Source organism: Maylandia zebra, linkage group LG1, assembly GCF_041146795.1.
Source record: "Maylandia zebra isolate NMK-2024a linkage group LG1, Mzebra_GT3a, whole genome shotgun sequence".
In the NCBI taxonomy this organism is placed as follows: domain Eukaryota; kingdom Metazoa; phylum Chordata; class Actinopteri; order Cichliformes; family Cichlidae; genus Maylandia; species Maylandia zebra.
In genome coordinates this window covers 20,739,920-20,766,935 of record NC_135167.1, presented here as the reverse complement: position 1 = coordinate 20,766,935, position 27,016 = coordinate 20,739,920, and the positions used below count along the sequence as shown (strand labels likewise).

At 42.3% G+C, this 27,016-nt stretch overlaps 2 protein-coding genes and 1 long non-coding RNA gene across 5 annotated transcripts in view; all 3 read right to left on the bottom strand.

Moving 5' to 3' along the window:
- dennd2b (DENN domain containing 2B) overlaps positions 1-14,378 on the bottom strand; it is a 57,423-nt gene extending 43,045 nt beyond the window's left edge. The window contains exon 1 of one of the 2 annotated variants that reach the window (XM_014412439.3): positions 14,266-14,378. The gene's annotated coding sequence lies outside the window, so the exon portion shown is untranslated. Of the gene's footprint in view, positions 1-9,444; positions 9,683-14,265 lie in introns of those variants that run through there. The other variant, XM_004543174.5, reaches the window with a different exon arrangement.
- A 1,560-nt stretch (positions 14,379-15,938) lies between these two features.
- tmem9b (TMEM9 domain family, member B) lies at positions 15,939-25,217 on the bottom strand. Of its 2 annotated transcripts, XR_013098311.1 has the most exons (6): positions 24,958-25,217; positions 23,368-23,459; positions 23,156-23,264; positions 22,723-22,857; positions 16,127-17,083; positions 15,939-16,095 (listed from the first exon to the last, which is right to left on the bottom strand). XR_013098311.1 is itself a non-coding variant. In XM_004543173.3 (5 exons), exons 1-5 carry the CDS (start codon positions 25,027-25,029, stop codon positions 16,928-16,930), a joined length of 564 nt encoding a protein of 187 aa, XP_004543230.1. In that variant the 5' UTR covers positions 25,030-25,217; the 3' UTR covers positions 15,939-16,927. The 2 variants fall into 2 exon arrangements, 1 of the variants encoding a protein (XP_004543230.1); XM_004543173.3 differs by having other exon boundaries at positions 15,939-17,083.
- A 466-nt stretch (positions 25,218-25,683) lies between these two features.
- On the bottom strand, positions 25,684-26,808 carry LOC143418348 (uncharacterized). Its single transcript, XR_013098310.1, has 3 exons — positions 26,757-26,808; positions 26,436-26,527; positions 25,684-25,752 (listed from the first exon to the last, which is right to left on the bottom strand). It is a non-coding gene; the product is annotated as an uncharacterized LOC143418348 (long non-coding RNA).
- Positions 26,809-27,016: the final 208 nt, after the last annotated feature.

The following is a 27,016-nucleotide window of genomic DNA, read 5'->3' as shown; positions in this document are numbered from 1 at the left end:
TCATCAATCAACATGCTGTTTGATCTAAAATTAGAGAAATTCTCAAATGATTTCTACAAATCACATGTCCGGCATCGAAGACTATCCTAATACGCGTGTAACTATCTAGACTGATTCACGATGGACTAAACAACGATAAAAATGTAAGAAATCATGCTTGACAGGAAAAAAAGGGACGTTGAGAAAAACATTCAGAGAACTTGAGAAATAAAATCTTTCATCTTATTCAAAATTTGACTAAGTTAAATTAGGAAGCATGAATCCAGAGACACTGGCAGCTGTGTAAATATGATTTATACCTGATTAAAATATGGTGAGTTTGGAGATGATATTCACTCCACTCTCTTCTCTCTGATTTGATCTCTAACACCTTAAAGAAGCGCAGAAATAATTTCTTTAACATCATTATTACCTTATGTAGCTAACTTAGAATCAATTTTAATCTGTGTAAATTTATTGTTTTCATTTTTTTTGGACTCAGAAAGCTATAATCACAGAAATGGGTCACAGAGGCCCAAGATGGACATTTCAGTGTAAACACCAAGGCGTTAGCCAACTGACTTCCTGAGGTCTGATACCATCTCTCTACACAAAATTACTGGCTGTAAACAACCACTTCTAAGAAAGCTCTAGAGTACCTTTAAAGTGCATTCAACCACATTCAATACAACTTTTCTCTTGAGATGTCAGAGCCAAGGGCAAGCTAACGGTCAACAACTGACGAAACACTTGACATCGCAGAGTGTTAAAATCTTTGGGGTTTTACGGGGTTTGGAGGCAGGACACAAAAAGGCACACTTTAGCCTGAGGTTGCTGTCCTGTTGTTGTAAAAACACAATTCTTCTGTCTCCATCTTTCTCCCTCCGTGTCCACTCTTTTCACCCACACGTCCCCGTCTTGCTTTTTCAGATGTTTCTTTCTAAAGGGTTTGTTAGGAGGAACTTGGATATGTGAGGATGGAGGAAGTCTGATAATGAAAATGGGGCAAATTTGTCATTAAGCAACATAACACAAAACAAAGCTGACTTGACTAACCCTGACGTTTGTAGTGCATTCCTGAATAAGTTGAACTCTTAACTTCCAAGTTCCAATTAGGAATTTCAATCTGGAATGTCCCCTCAACTAGGATTTCCAACCTGACACGTCAGAGCAGCCCTAGCAATCCCAAGATAGCAACTCAAGATAGCGGTACTGAACGTAAACAGGAGTAAAACGGTAAAACTTTTCTCTAATGGCACTGTTCTGTATCCATAACTCACTAAATAATCCATACGCAGAGCAGTGACTGACACTGAGGCTCTATCCATGAATATACTGTAGCGGTATTTTTAAGCTCAATAAAATAAGTATTATGTTGTATTGCTAGCGACACTTGAATGCCTCTATCTTGCTAAGAATCAAAACAAATCTTGTTTTCCCGTGCCTTTTCCTGAACGTTCTCCAACATCTGAATTCCGAGGTATCTGGAACACAGCATTACATCAGGGGTGTCAAACATAAGGCAAAAGGAGAGTGTGGAACTGCTGAATAAAGCAGCAGTCTAAAGATCACATGTAGGCCTGAACCAGCCTGCAAACTATCTTAATCGAGCTCTCTGCAGAGGGGAAACCGAACAATCTCACAAACCCCAGTAAGAAGCAGCATTAACCATTAAGCTAAATAGCCTTGAGCTGGATGACTAGACAAGAGTTTGTACTGTTATTCATCTTTTTTCCAATTTTTCCTATGAAGCGGTGCATAACTGACAACTGACAAGATAAAGGTTCATTTAAAAGCTGTATACCATTAAAATAGTTTTTTTTAAGTAATAATATTTTAATTGTAACTTGTAACCAGGTTACCAGTCAGCTTTTTTTTCTTTTCTTTTTTTTGCTTGTCCCGTTTGGCTCTTTTGCCATCAGAATTATTGTCTAAAGGCGAAGAAAGATGCCCAACGGATTTACTTTACCAAATGGACCATCCCAGCCTTGCCGTATTGGTCTATTTGACTCACCTTTTTTTTATTGTTTATTTTATTTCATTTTTACTTGCTAAATACGGGGACAGATTTGACTGGGGAAAAGAAAGGGGAGAAAGAAAGAGGGAAAGAAAAACAGCGGGGAAGAGGGACGGGGATAAAAGGCAAAAAACAAAAACCAACAAAATAAGCAGACAAAAAATACATATATCGATCACCTGGATCACCTGTTGAGAAAGAAAAAAGAGAGAAGAAGCAGAAGAGAAAAAAAAAGAGCAACATAATAAACAAAATCACGATGATCTATGGGAATATAACAGTAAATACTAAATATTAAACATTATTGTGCAGCACATAAGATCGACAGCGCACAGTGTGCTTTGAGATAGGAGCCAAAAAGGATCTGCTAGAGGGTGTGGGGGGGCCACAGCCCCGTCCTCCAGGGCATGAAGCAGGTATGGAGGAGATCAAAACTCCAAACATCCAGAGGCCCTCAGAACACAAGAGACCAAGGAAGACCAACGGAGGGGCAGCTGCGCCACTATCCCAGAAAGAGTTAAGGAGAGCCCCAGATGAGAGGTCACTCAGCAGCCGCGAAGCAGAAGCCAGGGGGGGTTGCAGTGACGTGCCCGTGAGCTCCGCCGGCAGCCAGCTGTGCCAGAGTGACCGAGCCCCAGGCCGAGAGGCTGAGGGCTCCAGTCAGCTTTTCAATGTGAAGTCCTTTTCTTACTGTAACACTGTATCATGGGCTCATTACAGCGTCATTTTTTGTTTTGTTTTTTTTTTTAATTTAATATTAGGCCTCAATTAGTTTTAAAATGCCAACTTTCCATCTTAAGTAAACATGGGTGGAAAATTATTTAAATTTAATAAGACTAATAAAAGTTCAGGGACTGGACTTTAACATCTCTAGTGATGAAGTCTTTTGAAAAGCTCAACAGAAAGGAGATTCTGCAGGAGATGGAGCATAATGATCCACTGCAATTTGCATACAGGCCTTGTAGGGGCGTTGAAGATGAAGCCGTGGTTGAATAAATTTCCTGTATCGTCGTCTGGAAAGGGCCAAAGCCCATGCTCTGCTCCTATTTACTGACTTTTCTTCATCTTTTAATTCAATCCGGCCACATCTGGATTCCCAATATGCAGATGATACGATGACTGTAAGTCTTCTTTATGGTGAAGAGTATTCCCATGGGCCTGTTGTGGGTGAGTTTGCTTCTTGGTGTGATCAGCCATTTTTGAAGATCAACACCCTGAAACTAACAACATCCAGTGCACTCAAAGTCACATTGTTTGGTTTCTGTGACCAATACATTTTGTCTGTTTGTCGCTAGCCAACTTATCATCCTGTTTTACAACACACTGAACCACAATGCACTCTTCTAGCTAGTTAGGCTAGTGTAAGCTAACTCCCCAGGTTCATCCTATATATGGTCACGTCCTGCTTAAAAAAACAAGTCCTATGAGTTTGGCATTTTGTCTACACCCAAAATGCCGCTAGCACATCCATCCTTTATTTACACTCTATTGTCTCGCCTAACCATGTCGACTAACACATATCCGCATTTCCAAGCAACTGGCCTGCTTCCTCTTCTTTCAAATCTTAGCTTAGCAAAACATCCAGACTTAGTCAGCTAAAAGTTTTTCTTCCTTATTTTCTTTTTTAAGCGCTACTTCTTAATCCCTTTACTTCAACCTCAACGCAGAGATTAAAAACTATCTGGCTGTTTTTGCCTCTGGCATAAAAACAAATCCTGTAAGCCAACGTGTCACTTTTGGATATTCAACACCATCATCTTAATTAGCTAGCTTTGCCATTTCAGGGTTTTTCCTGGTTCTGTCATGTTCATGTCCAGAAGTATTATGTGATTACATATCAATGACGCATATGTTCCCCCAGCAACAGGAGCATATTGATGAAATGGGACCATGACAGTGTCTCCATTAGACTGTTTGGCCTAGAATAAAAGAGCTCTTTGTGCTCAGTGTGTCCTTGAGAGGGAGAGATGGTTAAAAAGTAAGTCTTTTATCAGTCTGTAGTCTATGTGTGTGTGTGTCTTTTAAAGAGAGTCCACATGTCCTTGGCACTGTCACTTTTGACATATTATCTGATACATAGTTCTCCCCGCAACTTGCAGGAATGTGCTAATATTTGCATTATCCGTCAGACCTTGGCTGCATTCAAAATATTAAAGTCTGTTCTCAGAGGGTGAAAGGAAGCACAGCAGAGGGGCAGAAACACCTGGAGTCAAAGCCAAAACCTTTGTTCTCATTCAGTGTAAGGCTACACAAATACGCACCTGGCTAAGAGCAATCTTCACGGAACCGCTTAACTTTACGTAACATTTTCATGTTATTATCAAGACTGGCAAACTTTAAAAATATGCATCAGAAGCAGCAGACACAACAGCTTTCATAAACAGAGCTGCCTGCCTCTTGTTTCTCTGCTTTTCTGGTTGACCCGGTTCTCTATTTCTGCTGATCAGCAACCTGACTTCAAGGTTTTTCAAACCACTGCAGAGCTCACAGGCAGCCAAAAACAAATGGGGAAAGGAAGGGTGAAAATCTCTGCGAATTCTCAACTCTTTCCAGACGTCACAACTTGCTGGCAGACATGAGTGCAAAAGCCCACACACTGATCCACACCATTGTTTCAGTACCTCCTGAAAGACCAGTTTTGTCCCCAGCGGACAAAGTCCGTTGAGCCAATTTGAGCCGAATCATGTCAGCAGAGCAGCGTGGGAGTTGAGGTACAGATACATATTTTCAGAAGGGCACCCAGGATTTGATATTCAACAGGATGAATACACATAAAATCATTTTCACTACATGTAAAGATTGTTTTTAGGCATTTTATAAGCCAACCATGATGGGAAAGCAAAAATTCCCATCTGAAACTGAAAACCTGAAGTATATATGTGCATTGTGTTCATAGTGAGACTCTCTGGAGACCCATTTGAGACTCTAACGGCCTCTATCTGTCTATGTAAAAGAAACCCACCAAGGTCAGTGCTACTGGCAGTTGCACATACCCATACCTATATAATTACACTACCACATGTTTTGCCATGCTGCCACTGTAGCTCGATTGTCCAGGTGGAACCAATACTTCTTTTTTTATCTCTGTTTTTTTTTTCAGGGCAATCATGGCATATTTTCTCCTTGTGGAAAAGATGAAAACCCCTTCTGTATAACCTAGATATGAGCATGCACAGCTGCAGAGGCAGGCATGTGGAAAACAGGCTTATGTCCATCTGAGCTGCAGCGGGGAGGTGGGGGGGGGTGGGGTGAATCTGTCACAAAGCTGACCTCCAACAGAAAAGTCTTTGACTTTTCCAAGGACACAAAATGTGCTCTTGTTTGCCAAATTCTTAAAGCTTAAGTAAACAGAGAAAGAGATTAGCTTTACTAATACCTGCGTGGTTCATTTGTTCTCCTATGAGTCATTTCTCAGAATCTATCAGTTTTATGCAAATTAAAGGAACAGTCGAGTCTAGAAATCTCATTTTTCTAAAGACTGTTTCACGGTGTTGCGCAGTTTTGGAGATCTCAGCTGTAGAGATGTATAACTTCAAGGGTTCTTTCCTTGTAGTACTCAAAGAACCAAAAAAGTGCATTTAAAATATTCTGCAGCAGTGTCTCTTTCCAGAAATCACAGCCCTGTTGCTCAATAAATCCACAAACCTTGTTTTTTACCAATACACACCGACCGAGACTATCACTCTGCGTGAGCAAATGTTCATCTGCCCACCACGGGAGACTCAGTCTACTGACAGCGTGACACTAATCACTAATCAGCCGCCCATCCTCGGCTGAACCGTAATGTTACCCAATTACTAACAGACAGCCAAAAGAAAGCAGTTCTTACATGAAACAGTTCATAACAAGCTATATGGATTTCTTTATTTTCTCCCATGTTGGACGAGGGCCAGCAGCATGACCACTCATTCATAACCCAGTTTCCACTGTTCATACACTTTCTTTTCCCATCACTAGTTATAAAAACTTAAGAACAGCTGGCACTGGATTCTTTTGGCCATAAATGTGATGTTTCCCCGAACTTCACCGCACAGTTTTAGTTAGAAACAGAACAAATATGAGCTGTTTGTGGAGCACTTAAAATATGTGGATCAAATTACCCCCTTTTTTTAGGCTTCGCTGATGAACAAATCCTGAAGAAAACAACTGGGCTCCCATTGATTACACTGGCATTAGCACTCTTGACTTAAAGTAGCCAGTGAGTTAATTAATATAACTGGACGTGATCTCATTAGGGGAGTCATTACGCATGTGATGACTGAGACAGATAAAGACGTTCCTCGGCTTTAGCTGTTTTGAGTTCAATAATCTGGAAACTCAAGTCAATATGTGCTGATTAATGGCACTGGGAAAATTATGCTCCGAGTCAAATTCACTAGCAATTCATTAAAGATTATAGGCTGTCTACTTTATAAGGAGGCTTTGTAAATGCAGCGCTTGCACCATTTATTCTGAGTATCAACAGGTTGTGACAAGTGTTTAAGAAATAAAAACACAGCTGAGAGTGTGTGTACTCCAGACATCCAACCCGAGCGCTGCTCGTATCTCAGCACGCAACTATACATGACAAATGTAGCCCCTCGAATAAATATAGTCAGGACGTCTTACGGCATGATAACGTCTACATGATGATGTTTTGTTACCCTGACATGGCATGCAAAATCCTATTAAAACATTACGACCCATTAACTATACAGCCCAGGGGGGCGCTTATAAACGGTTACATATAGAGGTTAAGTTACACAGTAGCTTGAGGCTTAATTTTTACTTCACATGAAATAGCTTGAAAAATATTTTGGATTTTTATTAAAAGACAAACAGAAAAAGGCTGTAACCAAAGTCTTTCTAAAGCTTTGTGGAAATCCTGCACTTGTCATCTTTAATGAGAAAAAAGAAAAAAGCACTATTGAACCAGAGGCACTGTGAGTGGGTGAGAGGAAGTGTAGTCGTGTTGGCACTGCAGCTGGAGAGAGCTTGAGAAACTTCCTAGGAAACCTTAAGACACACCAGTCGTAGATTTCTTTTGGTAAATGCAAAAGGGATTAAGCTTAAGGCAGTTTTACACTGTGCAATTCTGGGCAGCCCCAGAGGAAAGACGACTAATATAAATGAATCACGATGGCATCTTTGGTTTGGCACATGGAACGGTGAGTGTCACTACGTTACGCTGTAAAAGAGGTCCATAGCTGGCAGCTCTGAAGGTCTTGCAATCAGTGTTAGCCAGACAAATTTTTGACAACAGAACTGCTGCTGTGACTGTAGTCTACTAACAAAGCACCATGAATAGAGCATCATATGAGGTACTGATCAACCTAACACCAGCGCTTGTGAAAACCAGAACACCAGTGATATAGCAGCTCATCCCACTCATGATCCATCACAATTCACGGGTTATTGTCCAGTACAGAAAGAAAGTGATATGTTTTGCTTTACTTCATGAGCTAATGAGAGGTCAGGCAGGCTCTCAAACACTCATATCAAGGATAGAAGGTGGAAGTAAAATGTACTAAAGTAAAACACTGGGATGCCAATAAATCTAGTTTGTATGTTGAGGCCGCAGCATGGTGACAAACAGTATGACTAAGAGTGTGCCTTAGACCTAAATCAGTGGGTAATACTGTATGCCTGAAAGTTAATATTAAGTCAGCATAGCATGACCTTCAATGAACTAAAATCCCACGGCGGAAAGCAAGGTTAATATAGTTTCTTAGCTGAGCGACAGCAGATCGATGAGATCAGTGTTTATAATCCTAGAAAGAAACACACACCTTATTGTTCTGTGCTCTCTCCACAGGTGTGACATCTGCTGTGTTTTTAAGCCACGTGAATGTGAGAGCTGAATTGGTTAAAACAGTCACAGGCGAGCCAAAGGCACCGGCATCATATGTCTCCTTTCTGCGTAGATATAGTCACATAAGATTAAATGCTTTCATGAAAGGCAATGAAAAGCTTGCTTTCAAAAGAAGCTTTGTGACTTCTGTGGCTGTTTGAGGGAAGCTAAGGGAGATGGTCTTGTGATCTGCAGATTTATGACTGGGAAATCTGTCAAAACCGCATGTTGGAGAAATACACCCCCCAGATCTGAAGAAATGTGGTTGAGGATCGCTTTAGCATGACGGTGAGGAAAACTACAACCTCAGACCCTCACGATTCTCAGTAAATCCCAATGAACCTATCTTGAAGACAAAAACAACTCTTGATTGTGATGTTGAGTGAACAACGGCCCGTTTAGGCTAGACACACTCCTGTTAGAGTGAATGGAGAACAGAGAAGAACTTCCTCAATAGCTTTGTGTTGACAGTCCCATCCAGTGAGAGGGGAAGGTCATTGTTTGATCTGCACAATGGAAAGGCTTTTTTAAGGGAGGAAAAAGAAAGCTTAAAGAAAACCGCTCACAGCCATAGGGTTTGCATTATGGTGAGTGAGATAAGATCATAAGGATTTAGGCTGTAATCTGTTAAGAAAACTCATATTCAGGAACCAAAACATTCAAGAAAGACAGCCACACGGCTCTCCATACTTAACCTACACAAACCTCAGTGTAGTGAAAACACTCTTTTCCCAGCGTTGTTCTAAAAAAAAAAGGTGCTTTTAGAAGTTTAAATTGCCTGAAACAATTGTGATACATGGGCCAGATTTTCCCCCTTTATCCAAGTAAGTAAATGCACATGTTTCAGAGAATCACAAAAAAATAAATAAATAAACCAACCCTGGACCTGCATCTGCGCCAAAGCCAGGTCAGAAGAAGTTAAATTAAAGGCTCCAAACTAAGAAGTAGAGCTGAAAACACGTACATGATCATTTTAACCCACAGAGGTGTGATTAATGATACTTTTTAAGGACTGCTACATCACACGAAATGCAAATGATCTCCAAATGTGTGGCGCAAAAAGCGTTAACAGATAAAACTGCACATGCACAAGAGTGTAAAGGTTAAAATACGCAGAATGCATGTTTTAAAAAGTATTTGGGTTTTTACCCTTCCCTGGCCAAAACAACAGAAGTCACCCCCCTCACCATAAGCCTGAACTCCAGCAGGAAAAAGGACACAGGGTGCTCAGTTCAGAGTCGTGTGATCTGGAGTCTTGTGCTGTTTTCTTACTTATCTGCTGGTTTGACTTTAGGGATGTTTGACCGATAATAACTAATTACAAAGCCCGCAGAGTTACTGCCTGCATCCGCTGGGACATTTTTCTTCATTCAAAGGGTCAGCTGTCGGGGGGGTGAAAGCAAAGCAGTCTGCCGATGACTGCACTTCATCGTTCAGCATGCCATTGACCAAATATGGTCACATGGAGACACTTTAACGCACCTTGCAACTTTTTAAAAAGTTATTTTCCACCCCTGCTTTGTCCCACTAGCTGCTTTGTGACAAATTAAACTTCCTGCCGTAGCTCGTCGGGAAATTTTTGTTTGTTTAAAAAAAAAAAAAAGCAGACGGCTTTTACCTCCGAGTTTCCCCTCACATCCATGGCTGCTGGTATTTTGAGATTATAATCCCTTTGCGACGCACAGATCCCGTTCGTCTACACGGTGAAAAACTTTGGCTGGCTCTGCCGGATACCTGCCCTTCTCAATAAACTGCGACTCATGTCTTTCCAACTAAAACCGACCAGAAAAAAAGAAAAGGAGGAAAAAAGGAAAAAGCCCTCCTGCCTCCCCTCTCCTTTCTCTCACAGACTGCTGCAGAGTACAGAGGCTGGGCTTGTTACCTTGGAAACGGGTTGTTTGCCCCCCACTTTTGCCGGGATTTGCCCCCCCCCTCCGCCTCCCTTCCTTCTGCCCCTTTGCCCTCCTCCCCTCCCCACCCAGGCATTCAAGCCTCTGGCCTCTTGTTTATTGTCAGGACGAGTTGAGGAGCGTGGATGAATATTCAGGAGCCGAGGGCTGCTGATGGGACGAATCCGCGCTGCCAGAGCTGGCTGCTGGGCATTGTCATGCTGAAAAATGCTCCACAGCACACACAAAGATGCCATTCATATGTCCAAAGTGAATGGGAAACACTGACCGAGTGTTGCCCACATGTGCAAATGCATGTTGGCCGTATAATAGCGTTTCATTAATGATAGAAAAAGATCCCTTATGACATGTTCACCATTAAAGTGCGTACACACATGAAGACTCCTCATGTTATTCATTTGTCCTCCAGCAGCTTCACCAGAGTGCATTCAAAGTCAGTCAAACACGTTATTTTTAAGGCACCTTTTCTAACTTTTAGCTCAAAATGCTTCGTGATGACTCAAAGCACAATCTGGTTCTTACAGGTCCTGTTTAATAAAAACTGCCAAGCGTCTGTTCCTCAAACTAGAGACTCCAGCGGTGTCCTCTAAAGCCAGCTGTGCACCAGGACTGTGCTGTTCCCTGAAGGGAGAGTACACCCCAGGGTGGAGGAAACGATGTGCAAGAAATGAGACTTGGAACAAAAATCATCTCTTTTTAGTCACCTTCACATTAAAAGGAAATGCACAGATCCACCCATCTTGTTCTTCAGCTTATCAAATTCTGAGTTGCAGGAGGCCCTGGAGCCTATCCCGGCCGCCGTAGGGCGAGATGCAGGATGTGCACCCTGGATACCACAAAGAGAAAGACAACTACTCACACTTACAGCTACAGCCAACTTAGAATCACCAGTTAACCTAACTCCATGCGTGACTTTGGACTGTTAAAGGAAACTGGAGTAGCTGTTCCCATGGGAACATCACACAGAAAGGCCCCCAGACTGGACTCTGGTCTGGGACCTTCTCACCATCGTGTCCGCCCTTCAGACACTCAACTAACCAAAGTTACTGCTTCTATTAATCAGAACAACAGTTTTTAGTTACAGTAACATGATAAATTCAACTTTTAAGTTAATGAGCTTTATTTATTGAGTAGCACCATATGCAGAACAGTTACAGTTTACTAAAATTTGGGTGTTTTTTCAACCCTACGCAGACCTATAAAAAAATCATCAGATTTGTGATGACTGATTCTATTAATCATCCATCTCTGACCACCTCATGATGAAAACAACTGTGCTTTTCTAAAGAAAACCCCCATTCAGAATACCTATTGCAAGTGAAGTAAGAGTATGGCGTGATATCACTTTGTAATGTTCACTTAAAAGCAAAAAAGATGACTAAGAATCCCTGAAAATCTGTTTTATTCCTGACCTCTACCTTTAACCTTGTTGCACAGATACGCAGGTGCACTCCAAGATCCCATGTCATCACTTGTGGGTGTGGTTCCAGGTGTAACAGAGGAGAGACCTGGCAGGAGACACCAAATCAGACTCACGGGTGATGCTTTAAGCCTAAGGGCAGTGATTTATTTTTTTTTAAAGCCAGGTGTTACATCAGTAAAAGTTACATCAGTCATTTATAAACAAGAGAAAGACACACTCATTTCAGCCTGTAGTGCGGTGTTATGGTGAGGTCTCGCATCCAATTAAAAAAGGTTTGCACTGGACACAAATAAAGGGATTTCTAATATATGTTTTGTTCTTTTGGCAGAAGTTGATGGAAGTTCAGAGAAAACCGTTTCCAACTATTTCACAAGAGAGTTCCCTTTGTCATCCATGGTTATCTGTCTGTACATTTCTGCCCCAAACACTGAAGGAGCACCCATAAACATTCTCCTTTCAGTCTCTTGGGGTGTCTTATCATCCCACAAGCCTGGGAAGAGAGAGGAAGTCACAAAACTCAGACATCCGTGATCGCGGTTCATTACATGAAGTCAGCAGGAAGCCTACAGATCAGTGACTGTGCAGCTTTTCTTACAGAGACCCCGTCAAATCCTTTCAAGGTCTCATAAAGATCGTCCTTCCTGAAAACACTTCAAATCCGCACATTTTCAGCACAAAAGACTTAGGCACTAACAGCTTTTTGTGGGATTTTTTTTTTTATTTTCACCACAACATAATGTGGAATTCATTGTTCCACTGATCACAGTGGCATCTGGACTTCTCATTAAAAGCCACATCCTCTTCTCACAGGACACGGGAGCATCAAAGCACAGACTCACGAGCATACATGAAATTTTACCAGACAGGAAAGGAATCCCAATTAAGACAGATTTCTAAAACTTTATGTGAATCCCTTCAACCTCAGTTTCGGGACTAACCACAGAGCTCTGACAGCAGACATCGTATTCATTCGTTACACACCTCCTGGAGCTGCACTCATGAGGGAATAAGCAGTAATCTCATCCAACATGAACAACAGATACGATTACGCCTCATCTCTGTGAGACTTTGGCCACTGACACGCCAGAGAGAAAATCATTACTAAGCCTTTCTTTTTCCTTCCTGAAGTTTCAATGAGAAGAGAGGACAAGAAGTCAAAGTCACAGCACAATTATCCCCTAAATAGTGTAATAAACACCATATTGAGTTTCAGAAAAGGACCCAAGGCAGCTCTTTAACTTCCCGATTAAGTTGACGTGTCTTTTCAACACCCTGAGATGCAGCCTGACAGCACAGAGGGAGAAGATGCAACTTGTCGAGTTGACACAGCCTCTTCACTTCGAAAGAAGTGAAGAAATGGGCTGGAAGTGTCTCTTTTAACTGTATCTGACATCACTCTCAAGAGACTCTCACTTACTTTTCTTTGTATTCGCACATGTTTGAATGCACAAAAGGCCAAATGGTACTGTGGCTGTTAGGATCAGTCCATCGTTCACCTTAGAAAAGCTAGGTAGTATCAGCCACCTTGAGGGTTACAGTAAATAACAGTTATCAGCTGGTTCTGTGTTATAGAAGACCCTTTAAGAAAGGGGTGTCAAACATGAGGTTTGGGGGCAAGAATTGGCCCAGGAAAAACTGTAATCCGGCCCACTGAGCGGTTTTGGAAAATATGAAAGAGGGCATAAATATTTTTTCTTTTAACTGTATTTTTAAAGGTTTTATTTCTGAAAGACATCCCCCACAGCCATTCGCCCTTTAATAAGTAGTTAAGACACATTTAAACAATTAAATGACAGAAAAGTTGCTGTTTACTGTCTACTATAGAAATTTCAGTTGAAAACAAAATTCATCAATCAACAAAAACTACAAGACAATCTGGGCAGTGTCTTAGTAATTGTCTTAATTTTACACATTGATCATGTAGAAATGCACTTATTTATTTTATTTTTATTTTATATCAAGCTATCACAGGGATTAAATGCTTAGTTAAACACCTGGTGTCGGTGTAAAGGTCTCAGCACAAGATCAAAATGGGACGCATGTAAAATGAGTTTCACATCCCTGCTTCAAGGGGAAAAGGGGGATTGCAGTCTATGAGTAACCATGATCACTCTTTGATTATCGAGGGGGGAATGTTTAACCGAAGCACAAAACTTTTCTTGTTCTCTCAGTCAAAGTAACAATAAGATGTTATTGTTTCTAAAAATGCTCTGAATAGCTGCAGCTTTCACAACATGATGTGCTGGCAGAGCAGCAAGCAGAACAGTTTAGTACAAGGACATTCCTTTATCTCATGGCATTTCAGCTTCTGACCACACAGCAGCCACAACATCAGTCCGAACTGAATCAGAAACCTTGAATGCAGCGATACATTTCATATACTGAGTATGCACATATGTATATACATATAATATTTATGTTGACATAACCATCTCATTCCGAGGATCTGGCTTTCTTGTGGGTACAAAAATAGACTCTAAATAACAAAATCAGTGCATTTTAAGAAGACTTGGCTTGAGGTAACAACAGCAAAATGAATGTAAGTCAGTGTAATGTATTGTGGAGATATGGAAACATGACTGTGTGTGTGTGTGTGTGTGTGTGTGTGTGTGTGTGTGTGTGTGTGTGTGTGTGTGTGTGTGTGTGTGTGTGTGTGTATTAGTAGGGACAGGTTTGACAAATACCTGGGAAAGTCATTTAAAAAATTGAACGGGAGCTTGTTGGGGCATGAAATAAAATAAACACAGATGGATGTAAAAGCCATCGATTCTGCACTGGATCAAATTCAAAGTCTGAGGCGACCCCTGTAGGCTCGTCGATGCAAGTGCAACAGTAAAACTGAGAAGAGCTACTTTCCCACATAAACATTAAACACTGAAGTTATCATCTGACATCGATCTAAATCACTATCTGCGAACTTTTTTTTGAGTCACACACCTTAATTATATCAAAAATGACTAAGGTATCGTTCCGTTCAGCTGTTTTTCTTCACAGAAACTCTCTAAATCTGCTGCAAAAACTACAGCTTACTTTTAAAAAAGGAAAGTTTGGTTAGATTTCTATACAAAGAACATTTAAGGAGGTAAAACAAAGAAACAAAGCCTACCTGACTGTCTTTCTTGGAGCTCAGTTAGGTCACTGATCCATTCTTGCACAGAGCCCGTGTCGCTCTCTCTCTCTGTGTGTGTGTATGTGTGCAGCTTGAAAACTGCTTCTTCTTTTTTTTACTGGGGAAAATAGTCTTCTCGGTAGAACTGCATGCAGAGAGAGAAGGGAAAAAAGGAAAAGCGGACTGCACAGGAAACGATGACGTAGCTGTATGGAAATCACTGAGTTAAATGAAAAGAAGATGGTTGGAGTTATCAAACATCTGCAATTTAACTGGTTTGAATGCTTGTATGGGACTTTTCTCTGCGAAATCCAAATTTTCATCATGACACGGTAACTTAATGGGTTACTATGTCAAGATGAGAAGTAAAAGAAGAAGAAGAAAATGCCTGTCGAGTTTTTTTTATTGACCAAGCTGAATCCCAAATTAGTATTTTTCCATTGGTAGAAAAACTGTTGCCAACACAGAGAGGACAAGTTATGAAAACAGAGATTTACTAAGCCAGAAAAGCACCAGACAAAAGAACACTTAAAAAAAAAAACGAGGTATTTAAGGCTGGATTACTAACATGTCAAAGTTTGGGAGATGTTTGTCTCCACGGTTCCCAGAAATGCATTCAAGCAGAAAGGTTTCTCCTTTTTTTTTAATCTATTGTTTTTCTTAGTTTGGTTGACTTGTGGATTTAAACGATTTAAAGTGATTGTCAGAGTTTAGAAAAATCGTATACACGCTGTCACTGAAGGGAGGCTTCCCAACTAACTTTGAGACCGGGGTGTTTCCAGGATTCTTGCCTCGTTTTTGCCACAGGAGACCAAGAACAAAGCTCGCGGAGGGGGGGGGGGGGGGGGGGCTACAGGAAATCTGAATATTTAATCACAACCAAAAATCAGTGCAGAAATCTGGTGTAGAAAATCTGACATGATTCACACCCTCTTACAACATCTAAACATAATTTTGTGTTTTGAGAAGTCGGGGGCGGGGGGCTGAGCTATTATTAAGACGTTTTACTTGAGTAAAACCTGTAATCCAAATCAGGCAGCTTAATAGTGCACAAGTTGCATAACTAAAATAAAGTACCTGATGTAAACATACTCAGTCAGTTGATATAGATACATATATACATATATATATATGAATAAAAACTTCTCTTGGTCCTATCCATGCTGTCATCTGATGCTGTTGGGTGTTATAAGTACCAGTGTTACAGGGTTACATGAGAATTATGCTTCCGCATCAGCTCTGCATCAATTTATGCCATCACCAAAGCCCTAAATCAAGCTTTCCTCCAACCTCATATCTACAATCTTTGTGATGACTTGGTTACCAGTTGTATTGTTTATTAACACGTATGTTGAAATAAAAGCTAAAATGATGAGGAGCCTCATATGGTTCCTGCTTTTTTGTGGCTCTTTTGTGATTAACATGTGACAAACATGACCTGAACCCGGGCAGGATTCTGGTGTAGATACAATGATCGTCTTTGTTCTAAAGTAAGTTGGTATTTTATCTTTGTCCTGGGACCTCTGCAGCATATCAGTCAGCTCAAAAAAACAAAAACAAAAAACCCCCAAATATATAAATCGTAATAAATGACAATAAACTAGTAGTTAAACGTGTTTTCTCAGGGCTGACCTGGGACCAATGTAACGAACAGATTACAAGTGCAAGAATCAGAAATATTACAGAACTTTATTTCAAAGTTAAAGGTACCACATATACAATAGTTAAGAACACTTTCAAATGTCTCCCAGCGATGGCAGTTCATCCACTCTGCCCATGTACTCACACAAACTATACACAAAATAAATTCTGTCACAGAAACCCTGCCTGTTAGACAACAAGGACACTGACTGTGGACGTGATGTTTGACCAAGCGTTTAAAACCCCCAAAAAACCTGCTAAACCAAAAGACGTGACGCTACATTTAGGCAGTTGGAGAGGGCACAGATTTTAAAGGGCCACTAACAGCCGATAACCAATAGCACAGCTACTGTAAGTTCATTATGACATCGAGAGGAAATCACATTGATTTCTGCAACAAGGTTCAGGGAAACTACTTGTTCAGTTACCAAATTTAATTCAGTTCATTAAAATGATTAATTTCACACCAGTTATGAGACATTAATAATCATGGTAGGAAGGAAGGATCGTAAACACATTTAGAAAAGATTTATTTATAAAACATGCATTTTTAAAGCAGGAGTATTTTACATGATTTTTTTTTTCCTTTTTGCTCCCATGGTGAGAGCAGTGATCGTGTTTGTTTTAGGGTGGAAACTATCGACCCCGCTAAATGCCAACAAGGTAACAGCCAGTTATGACCAACATCTGGATGTTTTGTTCAGAAATCAAGTGTAATCAGACTTCTTTGGACTAAGAGGACTCTTAGCTCAGATTCATTAGTCAAAGAATAAATTGTGTTTTAGGTCTGTGTATTTAAACTGTGCAAGAAATTAATTCAGAGTAACCTCGTGTGTTGCCTGCAGACTAAACCAGAGCCGGGAATGATTTCTTACCTATGTCCACCTCTGATGCACCACACACGTTTAGATTTGATTCAGAAATGAGAGAAACGAAGCGATATAATTGGAGGGCGTCTATCACAGTGTTTTTCTGTTATTGTTGTTTTTTTGCTCCACCATTTACTTAATCACGGTTTTTAACTGAGAACAACATGGCGGTCAAACACAGATTTCCTCTGTTCCTGGACCTGCCTCCTCCAGCGCTGCTGGGCATGCTCCACTTTGTTCAGGACGTTGGATCGAGAGTGTGACCGGGACAGCACGTTGTGAGCGTTGGCGAACGGCTGCTGGTCCTGAAAGCAAAGTTAACACAGTGAGATTAAAAAGTCTGATGTACGTCAAACACGAGCGTCTCGGTAGTTCTTTTTAAGACTCAAATGTACATTTTAATGACCGTCTTGAAAACAACAACAACTAATAAAAACAACACAGTTAACACACATGTAGATGTCCTCTGTTCTGTTTGGGATGTGTATGTATGCTGACAGCTGCTCAAGCCGGGTTAGCAGTGAGAATCATTTAAATTAACAAAAGCCTAGTCTCCGGTGGAGTGTTGTTATAGCTTTGTATTTTCTAGTTTCCTTTCACATTTACTTTATTTTGATTGTTTTTAATTCAGTTTGGTTTCTGTTGGTGTCCAGAGTGGATTTTCTGATTTCAGTTTTGGTTTTTATTGTTTGAAAATGTTTCGTTTTATAAGTTTCACTGCTAGTTTAAGGCTTTTAAATTGTTGCATGGCGGCAATGTGTCAGAGGCAAGATTTAGAAAATCAGTACAAGTAAAACAAAACTTTTGGAAAGAAGTTAATTAACAGTCTTGTAAGACACCATGAGTCCCAATAAACATGTCCATAAACGCCTCATAAGGCAAGTTGTAATGAAATTTTACTAAACTAACAAACACTATCCATCCATCCATCCATCTTCATCCGCTTATCCGAGGTCGGGTCGCGGGGGTAGCAGCCTAAGCAAAGAGGTCCAGACCTCCCTCTCCCCAGCCACCTCCTCCAGCTTGTCCGGGGGAATACCAAGGCGTTCCCAGGCCAGCCGAGAGATATAATCTCTCCAGCGTGTCCTGGGTCTGCCCCGGGGCCTCCTCCCGGTGGGACATGCCTGGAACACCTCGCCCAGGAGGCGCCCAGGGGGCATCCTTGCCAGATGCCCGAACCACCTCAGCTGGCTCCTTTCGATGTGGAGCAGCAGCTGCTCTACTCTAAGCCCCTCCCGGATGGCCGAACTTCTCACCCTATCTCTAAGGGAGAGGCCAGCCACCCTTCGGAGGAAGCTCATTTCCGCCGCTTGTATCCGCGATCTCGTTCTTTCGGTCACTACCCACAGCTCGTGGCCATAGGTGAGGGTAGGGACGTAGATCGACCGGTAAATTGAGAGCTTCGCTTTTACACTCAGCTCCCTCTTCACCACGACTGACCGGTGCAGCGTCCGCATTACTGCAGCCGCAGCCCCAATCCGTCTGTCGATCTCCAGCTCCCTTCTCCCATCACTCGCGAACAAGACCCCGAGATACTTGAACTCCTCCACTTGGGGCAGGAACTCATCCCCGACCCGGAGTGGGCACTCCACCCTTTTCCGGCTGAGAACCATGGCCTCAGATTTGGAGGTGCTGATCCTCATTCCCGCTGCGTTACACTCGGCTGCGAACCGCTCCAGTGCGAGCTGGAGGCCCTCACCCGATGAAGCCAACAGAACCACATCATCCGCAAAAATCAGAGATGAGATTCTGAGGCCACCGAAGCGAAAGCCCTCCGCCACTTGGCTGCGCCTAGAAATCCTGTCCATAAAAATTATGAACAGAACCGGAGACAAAGGGCAGCCTTGGCGGAGCCCATCACCCACCGGGAACGAGTCCGACTTATTGCCGGCAATGCGAACCAAGCTCTTGCAACGGTTGTATAGGGATTGAATGGCCCGTAGCAATGGGCCAGACACCCCATACTCGCGCAACACCTCCCACAGGACGCCCCGAGGGACACGGTCGAATGCCTTCTCCAGGTCCACAAAACACATGTAGACTGGTTGGGCAAACTCCCATGCACCCTCAAGTATCCTCGAGAGGACAAAGAGCTGGTCCAGTGTTCCGCGACCAGGACGAAAACCGCATTGTTCCTCCTGTATCCGAGGTTCGACTAGCGGACGAACCCTCCTCTCCAGCACCCTGGCATAGACTTTCCCGGGGAGGCTGAGGAGTGTGATCCCCCTGTAGTTGGAACACACCCTCCGGTCCCCCTTCTTGAAGATGGGGACCACCACCCCGGTCTGCCAGTCCACAGGTACTGCCCCTGATCTCCACGCAACATTGCAGAGACGTGTCAACCAAGACAGCCCTACAACGTCCAGAGCCTTCAGGAACTCGGGGCGGACCTCATCGACACCAGGGGCTCTGCCACCAAGGAGTTGTTTAACTGCCTCAGTGACCTCGCCCCCGGAAATCGGTGGGTCACACCCCTCATCCCCAGGCTCTGCTTCCTCCCCGGAAGACGTGTCAGTGGGATTAAGGAGGTCCTCGAAGTATTCCTTCCACCGCCCGACAATTTTCTCAGTCGACGTCAACAGCGCTCCGCCAGCACTATACACAGTGCAGGTAGAGCACCGCTTTCCCCTCCTGAGACGCCTGACGGTTTGCCAGAATCTCTTCGAGGCAGTCCGAAAGTCTTTTTCCATGGCCTCTCCGAACTCCTCCCACACCCGAGTTTTTGCTTCAGCCACTGCCCGAGCCGCATTCCGCTTGGCCTGTCGATACCTGTCGGCTGCCTCCGGAGTCCCACAGGCTAACCAAGCCCGATAGGCCTCCTTCTTCAGCCTGGTGGCTCCCTTCACCTCTGGTGTCCACCATTTGGTTCGGGGATTACCACCACGGCAGGCACCAACCACCTTGCGGCCGCAGCTCAATGCAGCAGCTTCGGCAATGGAGACGCTGAACATGGTCCATTCGGACTCAATGTCCCCAGTCTCCCTCGGAATGCTGTTGAAGCTCTGCCGGAGGTGTGCGTTGAAGATCTCGCGGACTGGGGCCTCTGCTAGACGTTCCCAGCACACCCTCACTACGCGTTTAGGTGCACCAGGTCTGTCCAGCGTCCTCCCCCGCCACCTGATCCAACTCACCACCAGGTGGTGATCAGTTGACAGCTCAGCCCCTCTCTTTACCCGAGTGTCCAGAACATATGGTCGCAGGTCTGGTGATACGATTACAAAATCGATCATCGACCTACGGCCTAGAGCATCCTGGTGCCACGTGCACTTATGGACACTCTTATGTTCGAACAGGGTGTTCGTTATGGCCAAACTGTGATTAGCACAGAAGTCCAATAACAAAACACCGCTCGGGTTCAGATCAGGGAGGCCGTTCCTCCCAATCACGCCCCTCCAGGTCTCGCTGTCGTTACCCACGTGAGCATTGAAGTCTCCCAGCAGGACAACAGAGTCTCCAGGTGGAGCACCTTCCAGCACCCCCCCCAGGGACTCTAAGAAGGCTGGGTACTCCGAACTGCCACTCGGCGCATAAGCGCAGATGACAGTCAGGACCCGTTCCCCGACCCTAAGGCGCAGGGAACAAACCCTCTCGTCCACCGGGAAAAACCCCAACGTACCGGCAGCAAGCCGAGGGGATATAAGAATACCCACCCCAGCCCGCCGCCTCTCACCAGGGGCAACTCCAGACTGAGACAGAGTCCAGCCCCTCTCCAGGAGACTGGTTCCAGAGCCCAGACAATGCGTAGAGGTGAGCCCAACTATATCTAGCCGGTACCTCTCAACCTCACGCACCAACTCAGGCTCCTTCCCCACCAGAGAGGTGACATTCCATGTCCCTATTGCCAGTCTTGGCAGCCGGGGGTCGGTCCGCCAGGGCCTCCGCTCCTGGCCGCCACCCGGCTCACAATGCACCCGACCCCTATGGCGCCTCCTGCGGGTGGTGGGCCTGCGGGAGGATGGGCCCATGTCTCCTCTTCGGGCTGTGCCCGGCCGGGCCACAAACACTAAAACTAAACCCTAAAACTTTATAATTTACTAAAACTTTATTTTAGTTTTCAGAGTTCACAAAATCTTTTTTTCTTTTAAAAAGTCTAGTGTAGTTAGCTAAAATGTATCCAGATGTTAGTTTAGTTTTAGTCAACTATAATAATCTTCTTTACTGGATATTATTTAAGTAAAAAATGGCTATGGGATTATGTTGTGAGGATGGGAAAGGGAAAGCCCTGTCTGACTAAAAGCAAGAGCTTTAGTCAGACAGTCTCTCTGTATCGAGCACTAAACATTACAAGCCCACCATTTCCTCTATAATTAATGTTGCAGGAGTCCTTCCGGTTTTATTGGTTTTGCTTGCAATTTTTTTTTTTTCTTCATCTAATTCATGTTAGAGCACAGGAGAAACATGTGGTCTGAATTTTGACTACAGGCTTTGGGATAAACAAGACAACGCAGCACCTCAGCTGTTTGTTGTCAGCTTATTCACCAGAAAAACAATATACTGACAAATCTTAAACTTTTAGTGGCAGCATTAGCTTTTTGTACAGTATAAGACAAACACCACAATTCTTCTTGCCTAAACTTTGCCAGTGAAACACAGAGAGACTGCTTTGCACCCACCTCCCACAGTCAAAGGTAGTCACTGCTTTTTTCTCTAAACAGTCTTTCAGACTGGAAATTAAATTAAAACAACCAAACTGTCTGCTCTTACGAAGAAATTTGAGCATTTTCACAGTGCCTTTTTATTAAATAATTAAAAAGAGAAAACAGCAAGAAGTCAGGAATCTACTGAACTGTTTCCTTTTTGTTTCTTTCTCCTACTTGATACTGCATATGAGTGTGTTCTGGCTTTTAAAAAGTACAGATTAATGAAAACACAAACTCAGGCTGATTGTTCACTGTGCAGCAAGCGAGCAGCATGAACAAATGTAATAAACAGACCAATGTTTGACTTTGAAAACTGACACGTTAAAGTGGGAATCCTTTCAGTCATGTCAATTAGGTGACACCTGGTGGCATCAGACAATGTTTGAGCTCACAGATTTTGATGGTGAGGACGACTAAAACCAAAATATCTTTATCTTATTTAAAAATAACAACATAATCAGCCTGTTTCCATCAATTTGTGAATAACTCTGATCTGATTTTATGTCTCCTGTGGTATCAGTTGGTAAACAGCTGGGAATATTGACAGGAGTTGGTCATCTCTCTGAGGAATTCGTTTCCTTCCTGCCGAGTGAAGCTCTTCGTTCATTTTAATCGTTTCCACAGTGGAAAAAATGCAGAAAATGAGCATCAGCTCGTCCTGATGAACGATAGCAGTAAGTGCTAAGCTTACTGACCCATACACTGCATTTCCTGTGAGTATGTTACAGTAAGGGTCAACTCATATTTCACAAATTAAATTATTTTCACGTGAATCTGCAGCAGCAGGAAACCTAAAGCTTCACCACTACTTTTTCACATCATAGGTTGTGTTCTCACCCACTGCACCACAACCACACTTCCTGTCCCAGATCTTTGTCATGCCCATGTTCTTATAAATAATCACGATTTCACCATCAGTAATGTAGCAGCTGTCATCAGCTTTCTTTTAACTATGTTGTGAACAGAAGGTAGTTACAGCTTGTTTTAGATCCTCCCTGCTCCCGTGTTTGCCTGCGATTGTAGTAACTACCGTGTTCTCCAGTCTTTGCTTGAAACATGCGATCAGATTCACTTGAGGCATTTTCAGCACAGCACAGCACCAAAAAAGGGTTTGAAAATTAACAGAGGCACTTGTAAACTTTTAAAGTTTACCTACAAAGGATGACTCCCATGTGACATTTCGGCCAATGGGTCCACATAAAAATCCTCATAAAAGGAGCAGAAGAGTGGCGCAGCAGCAGTGAAAAGAAACTATACAACAATGCTCTCAGGTGGAGTGCTGTAAAATTAAAGGGACCACATACCCCAACATCATCGTCGCTCTGTATAAGCTGCGAGTGCCCAAACAGGCGCCTCTTCAACATGGGCTCCAGGAGAGTCAGGTAGACCATGTAGAGCAGCAGCAGACCCAAAATGGACAGGTACATTATGATGGTAAACTGAAAATAAGAAACAATTACTGTGGGATTGCTCGTTTCCTGGTTTAGAAGAAAAAAAAAAAAGTCACTGAAACAATCAGATGTCCTCTAAACTGAACAATAATCCATTAAGTCACACACAGCATGAGTCACATGATAGGCTGGCTGTTTTTCATTTTTGCATTTTGCTTTAGACAAAAGAGAGGCGTCACAATAAAAGTACAATAAGACTATAAAACTAAAACTCAATCATTAGATACAGCCCTGCGTCACAGCAAAGAAAAAACAACCACGACTCTTTGATCTAACTTGAATTTACCTTAATGGTCCCCGAGCTCCTCTCTTCATATTTACACTCACAGCGTAAACAGTACGCCTCCACATCTTTCCCGTCCACTGGCATGGGATCAACCACGTGGAGACAGTTGCTGACGAAACATTAAAATTAACAAGCTTTCAGCTTTTCAGCTAAACAGACCAAGGACAACTTGCATCATTGAGAGAAACACAGCGACGGATTTGTTAGCATACCAGTCCTTAAGAGAGACATTTTGTTTGTAGATTTGACCCTCGACTTCTCGGTACGGCGGACAGATGCATTTACAGCGGATGTCCTCTGAATTCTGCAACAGAGACGGCAAATGTTCATTTTTTTGTTTGTCAAACACATTTGCACAATATATGGTACACAAAAGCCTACACATTTCATTAGTATGCAATTATGCAATTAATTCATTATTATGCAAATCATAATAATCGGGCAGGGATAGCTCAGTAGGTAGAGTGGTGGCCCCATGATCGGAAGGTCGGGGGTTCGACTCCACTGAACGGCTACCCTGAGGTACCCCTGAGCAAGGTACCGTCCCTACACACTGGTCCCCGGGCACTGCACTGGTGGCTGCCCACTGCTTCACTGGGTGAATAGGTTAAATGCAGAGGAACTATTTCCCTATGGGGACTAACTAAACACTTTACATCATCCCAAAATAAACTTAGAGGATATTTAAGCCCAATATTTATATTTGTTCATTTAATAATCTGACATTCTGATATATCGGATTATTTCCTTTTCTTTCAGACAAAGAAAACATAAACAGATTCATTAACATTTTTTCGTGTGGTTATTAATTTACTCGTTTACATTCTGCCCAGCTCTGCTCAGATTAGCTGATTGTTGTGTTTGTGCCGTTTCAATCAGTGTTGCCAACAGGGAAGATGTTTAGTGCCCTCTGATGGACAGACTATACAACATCAACACCCATAACATGGCAGAAGGATGTTGCTTGTCTCTTTTTAATTTTTTTAATTTTCATTTAATAACAGCTTCTATCATCCATCAAATTAGTAAAACCAGGAGTGTGTTTGTTAGGATTGATCTGTTAATGAAAAGTAAATCTGAGTAAATGATGACTGAGTGGACGATGCTGAATAAAATGCCGCGATGCTGTTTTTAAGATAGATGGATTCAAATGGAGAGCCTGCATTGAAGCAATTAAACTCTGGGGTGAACTAACTCAGGCAGCTGAACTCTGGCTTTCTCGAACTTAAAACTCAAGAGTTGCCCGTGTGAGAGGTAATCAACTTGGACTTTATGGTCAGACACAGTTTGTTGAACCTGCTTACTCAACCATAACACTGATTATTATAGTTATGTCGATACAGGTTACAGATGTCACACGCATTCAGTACAGTCACGTGACAATACCTGCATCTTTGGTTTTTACTCACTTTTTTTTTTAGATGGAGTGTCATTATTTTATTTAGATACTTAACTCCTTCACTTTTCTCTATTTAACTGTGCTCCTACTTTACTGACCCCTTTCGTCCTGTCGTAATGTATTTTATCCAGCTTTATGTTTAATGTTTTGGCCGCTGTTAACACAGGAACTTGCCAACTTCGGGATAAATAGCCTCTTTTTTCTGTTCTACATCCTCACCATCAAGCAGCAAACATAGCAGCCACATTCGCGCATTAGTTAACTTTTCTGACATCCAACTGTCAAACCCACAGCGACAAGTCATCGTTTAGAGGAGATTGAAAGAAAAAGGCATTTCATTTCATCCAGCCATCATCACCATTTCCTCCACATAACTAGCTAAGTCTGCTAACGTCAGCCTTACCTTCGCTGTCACTTGGCTCAGCAGCACAAAACAAGCCAGGAGGAGAGCCTCGAGAAAAAACACCCACTTCATGTTTACAGGAGTGCAGCTCGTTAACAACACAGGTCCAAATGTTTCCACGAACAGCTCCAGCAGTGTGAAGCAAACCCTAACAACTGACAAGATTAGCCATCAAGCTAACTAAACAGCAACAATCGTCAGCTTCCTAGCAGCTGACTTGTAATTTCCGGAAATGGCGGTTGTCTTCCGCACACAGTACTGAGCGGGCTGTGCTTGGTTAAAGACATAATAAACGATGTCCGGCGGGCGGGACATTAAAGATAATGCCAAATAGCTGCTTGTTTGTCGCCCATCAAAGGTTGTTCGAAATATTATCCAACATTTAAACCAGTTACTTTCAATTAATTGGGTTATATTTCTACAAAAACAAACAAACAAACAAACAAAAAAAAACAATAAAAGTAAACTGAACTGCTAAGGACGTGAACAGAGGCGGAGCCAGACATTTGAAACACCCGGGGGCTTAGCCCTAAAGGGTAGTATGCATGTGGGATTTTTTATATAATTATTTAGCCTTGTTGTGCAAACAAGCCTGCATAACTTAATAAATGTAGAATTTGAAAAATAGTAAACCTAAAAAGAAACACTAGGTACGAGATACATGAGTACCTATGATACAGTGATACTTTTGGTAAACAACCATTTGACTAACATGTGTCTCACCTGCTCTTGTTCCATCTCTGTTCTGTCCTCATTCTGCATCTCCCTCTCTGTTCCTCTCTCTCCCTCTTTGTGCTGACAATCATCAAATATACAGTTGAAACCAGATATTTACACACACTCTTCAGATCAAAACACAAACACTTTTTTAATTGTAACAGACAAATCAGACTAAATGTTTATTTTTTTAGATTGATAAATATAAAAAACATATTTGTTAACTTTAAGAGTAAAGAGAGAAACTATCTGTATTTCTTAATTGTAAATGGCACCAAATTGTATTCAAACTTGAGCCACACTTATGGAGCTCCACAGTTCTTTTTCTGGTGTTTTGGTTGACATCTCTGGATTTTCCCATTTCAAAGAAACAGGCTCTGTGTTTTGCCTTATATGCATCCACAGCTGTGCCACCAATTTACTCACATGGACTCTACTAACCTATCAGAAGCTTCTTCAGCTCAGAATGGAATGTCTGGAGTTTTCTTATTAATTAACAATAAACTTAGTGTATATGTAATCCTAAATTTGATGAAAGTGATAAAAAATAGCTCTGTCTCTCTTTATTCTGACATTTAACTAATTCAAAAGGTTACTCTAAATTGACGTTGTACAGTAAAAAAAAATGTTCTTGTGTTTTCCATAAAGTGTATGTAAATATCTGGTTTCAACTGTGAATATACTGCTGTGTATTGAAATTCCTCTTGTTTTGCATAGAAATATACTGAACAACATACAAAGCATAATATATAAAATACTACCAGAGTTTTTTCTTTGAAAGAAGCTCCTTATGTCCATTCTTGTATATCAGTACATTACTGAATCCGATTTATTTAGCCATGGAGGGTAACAACTGAAAATATGAAATAGACACACATGTAAGCTAAGACTCTCTAAAGAAACAGCATTGTTGTTGTTCGGCTTTTCATTTCGCCATTTGTTGATTCACTTGAAGAGAAAGTAACGTAATATGGGTCCATATTACGTTACTTTCTCTTCAAGTGATCAGTTTGATATCAATCTTTCGTGATACACCGTCATATTTACATTATTTGTACAGTACGAATGATTTGCTTTGGTACCTGGTTATACTTCAGTTCTCCTCTGTCTGCCTAGCTCCGTTTCTCCAACAGCGCACTCGTAGGCAGCAGCTGCCCCGCCCCGCTTAGTGCCTGAGCTCGGATCATACCAATATTAGGGGGGATTTATGCACAGTTGTAAATTCCCACAGTGTGCACTATGTGCTTCGAATATTGTGTGTAGTTTTTTGCTTTATACAGTTGTCAGCCAGGCATCTAACTATGAAAAAATTACACTCCAAAAGACCCCGGGCTTCTGAAAA

Coding starts and splice junctions, on each gene's coding strand:
- tmem9b (XM_004543173.3), bottom strand. CDS start 25,029: ATGAAGTGGGTGTTTTTTCTCGAGGCTCTCCTCCTGGCTTGTTTTGTG. Junction 23,460..24,957: donor TGAGCCAAGTGACAGCGAAG/GTAAGGCTGACG, acceptor TCTCTGTTGCAG/AATTCAGAGGACATCCGCTG. Junction 22,858..23,155: donor GGAGCTCGGGGACCATTAAG/GTAAATTCAAGT, acceptor TCTTATTTTCAG/TTTACCATCATAATGTACCT.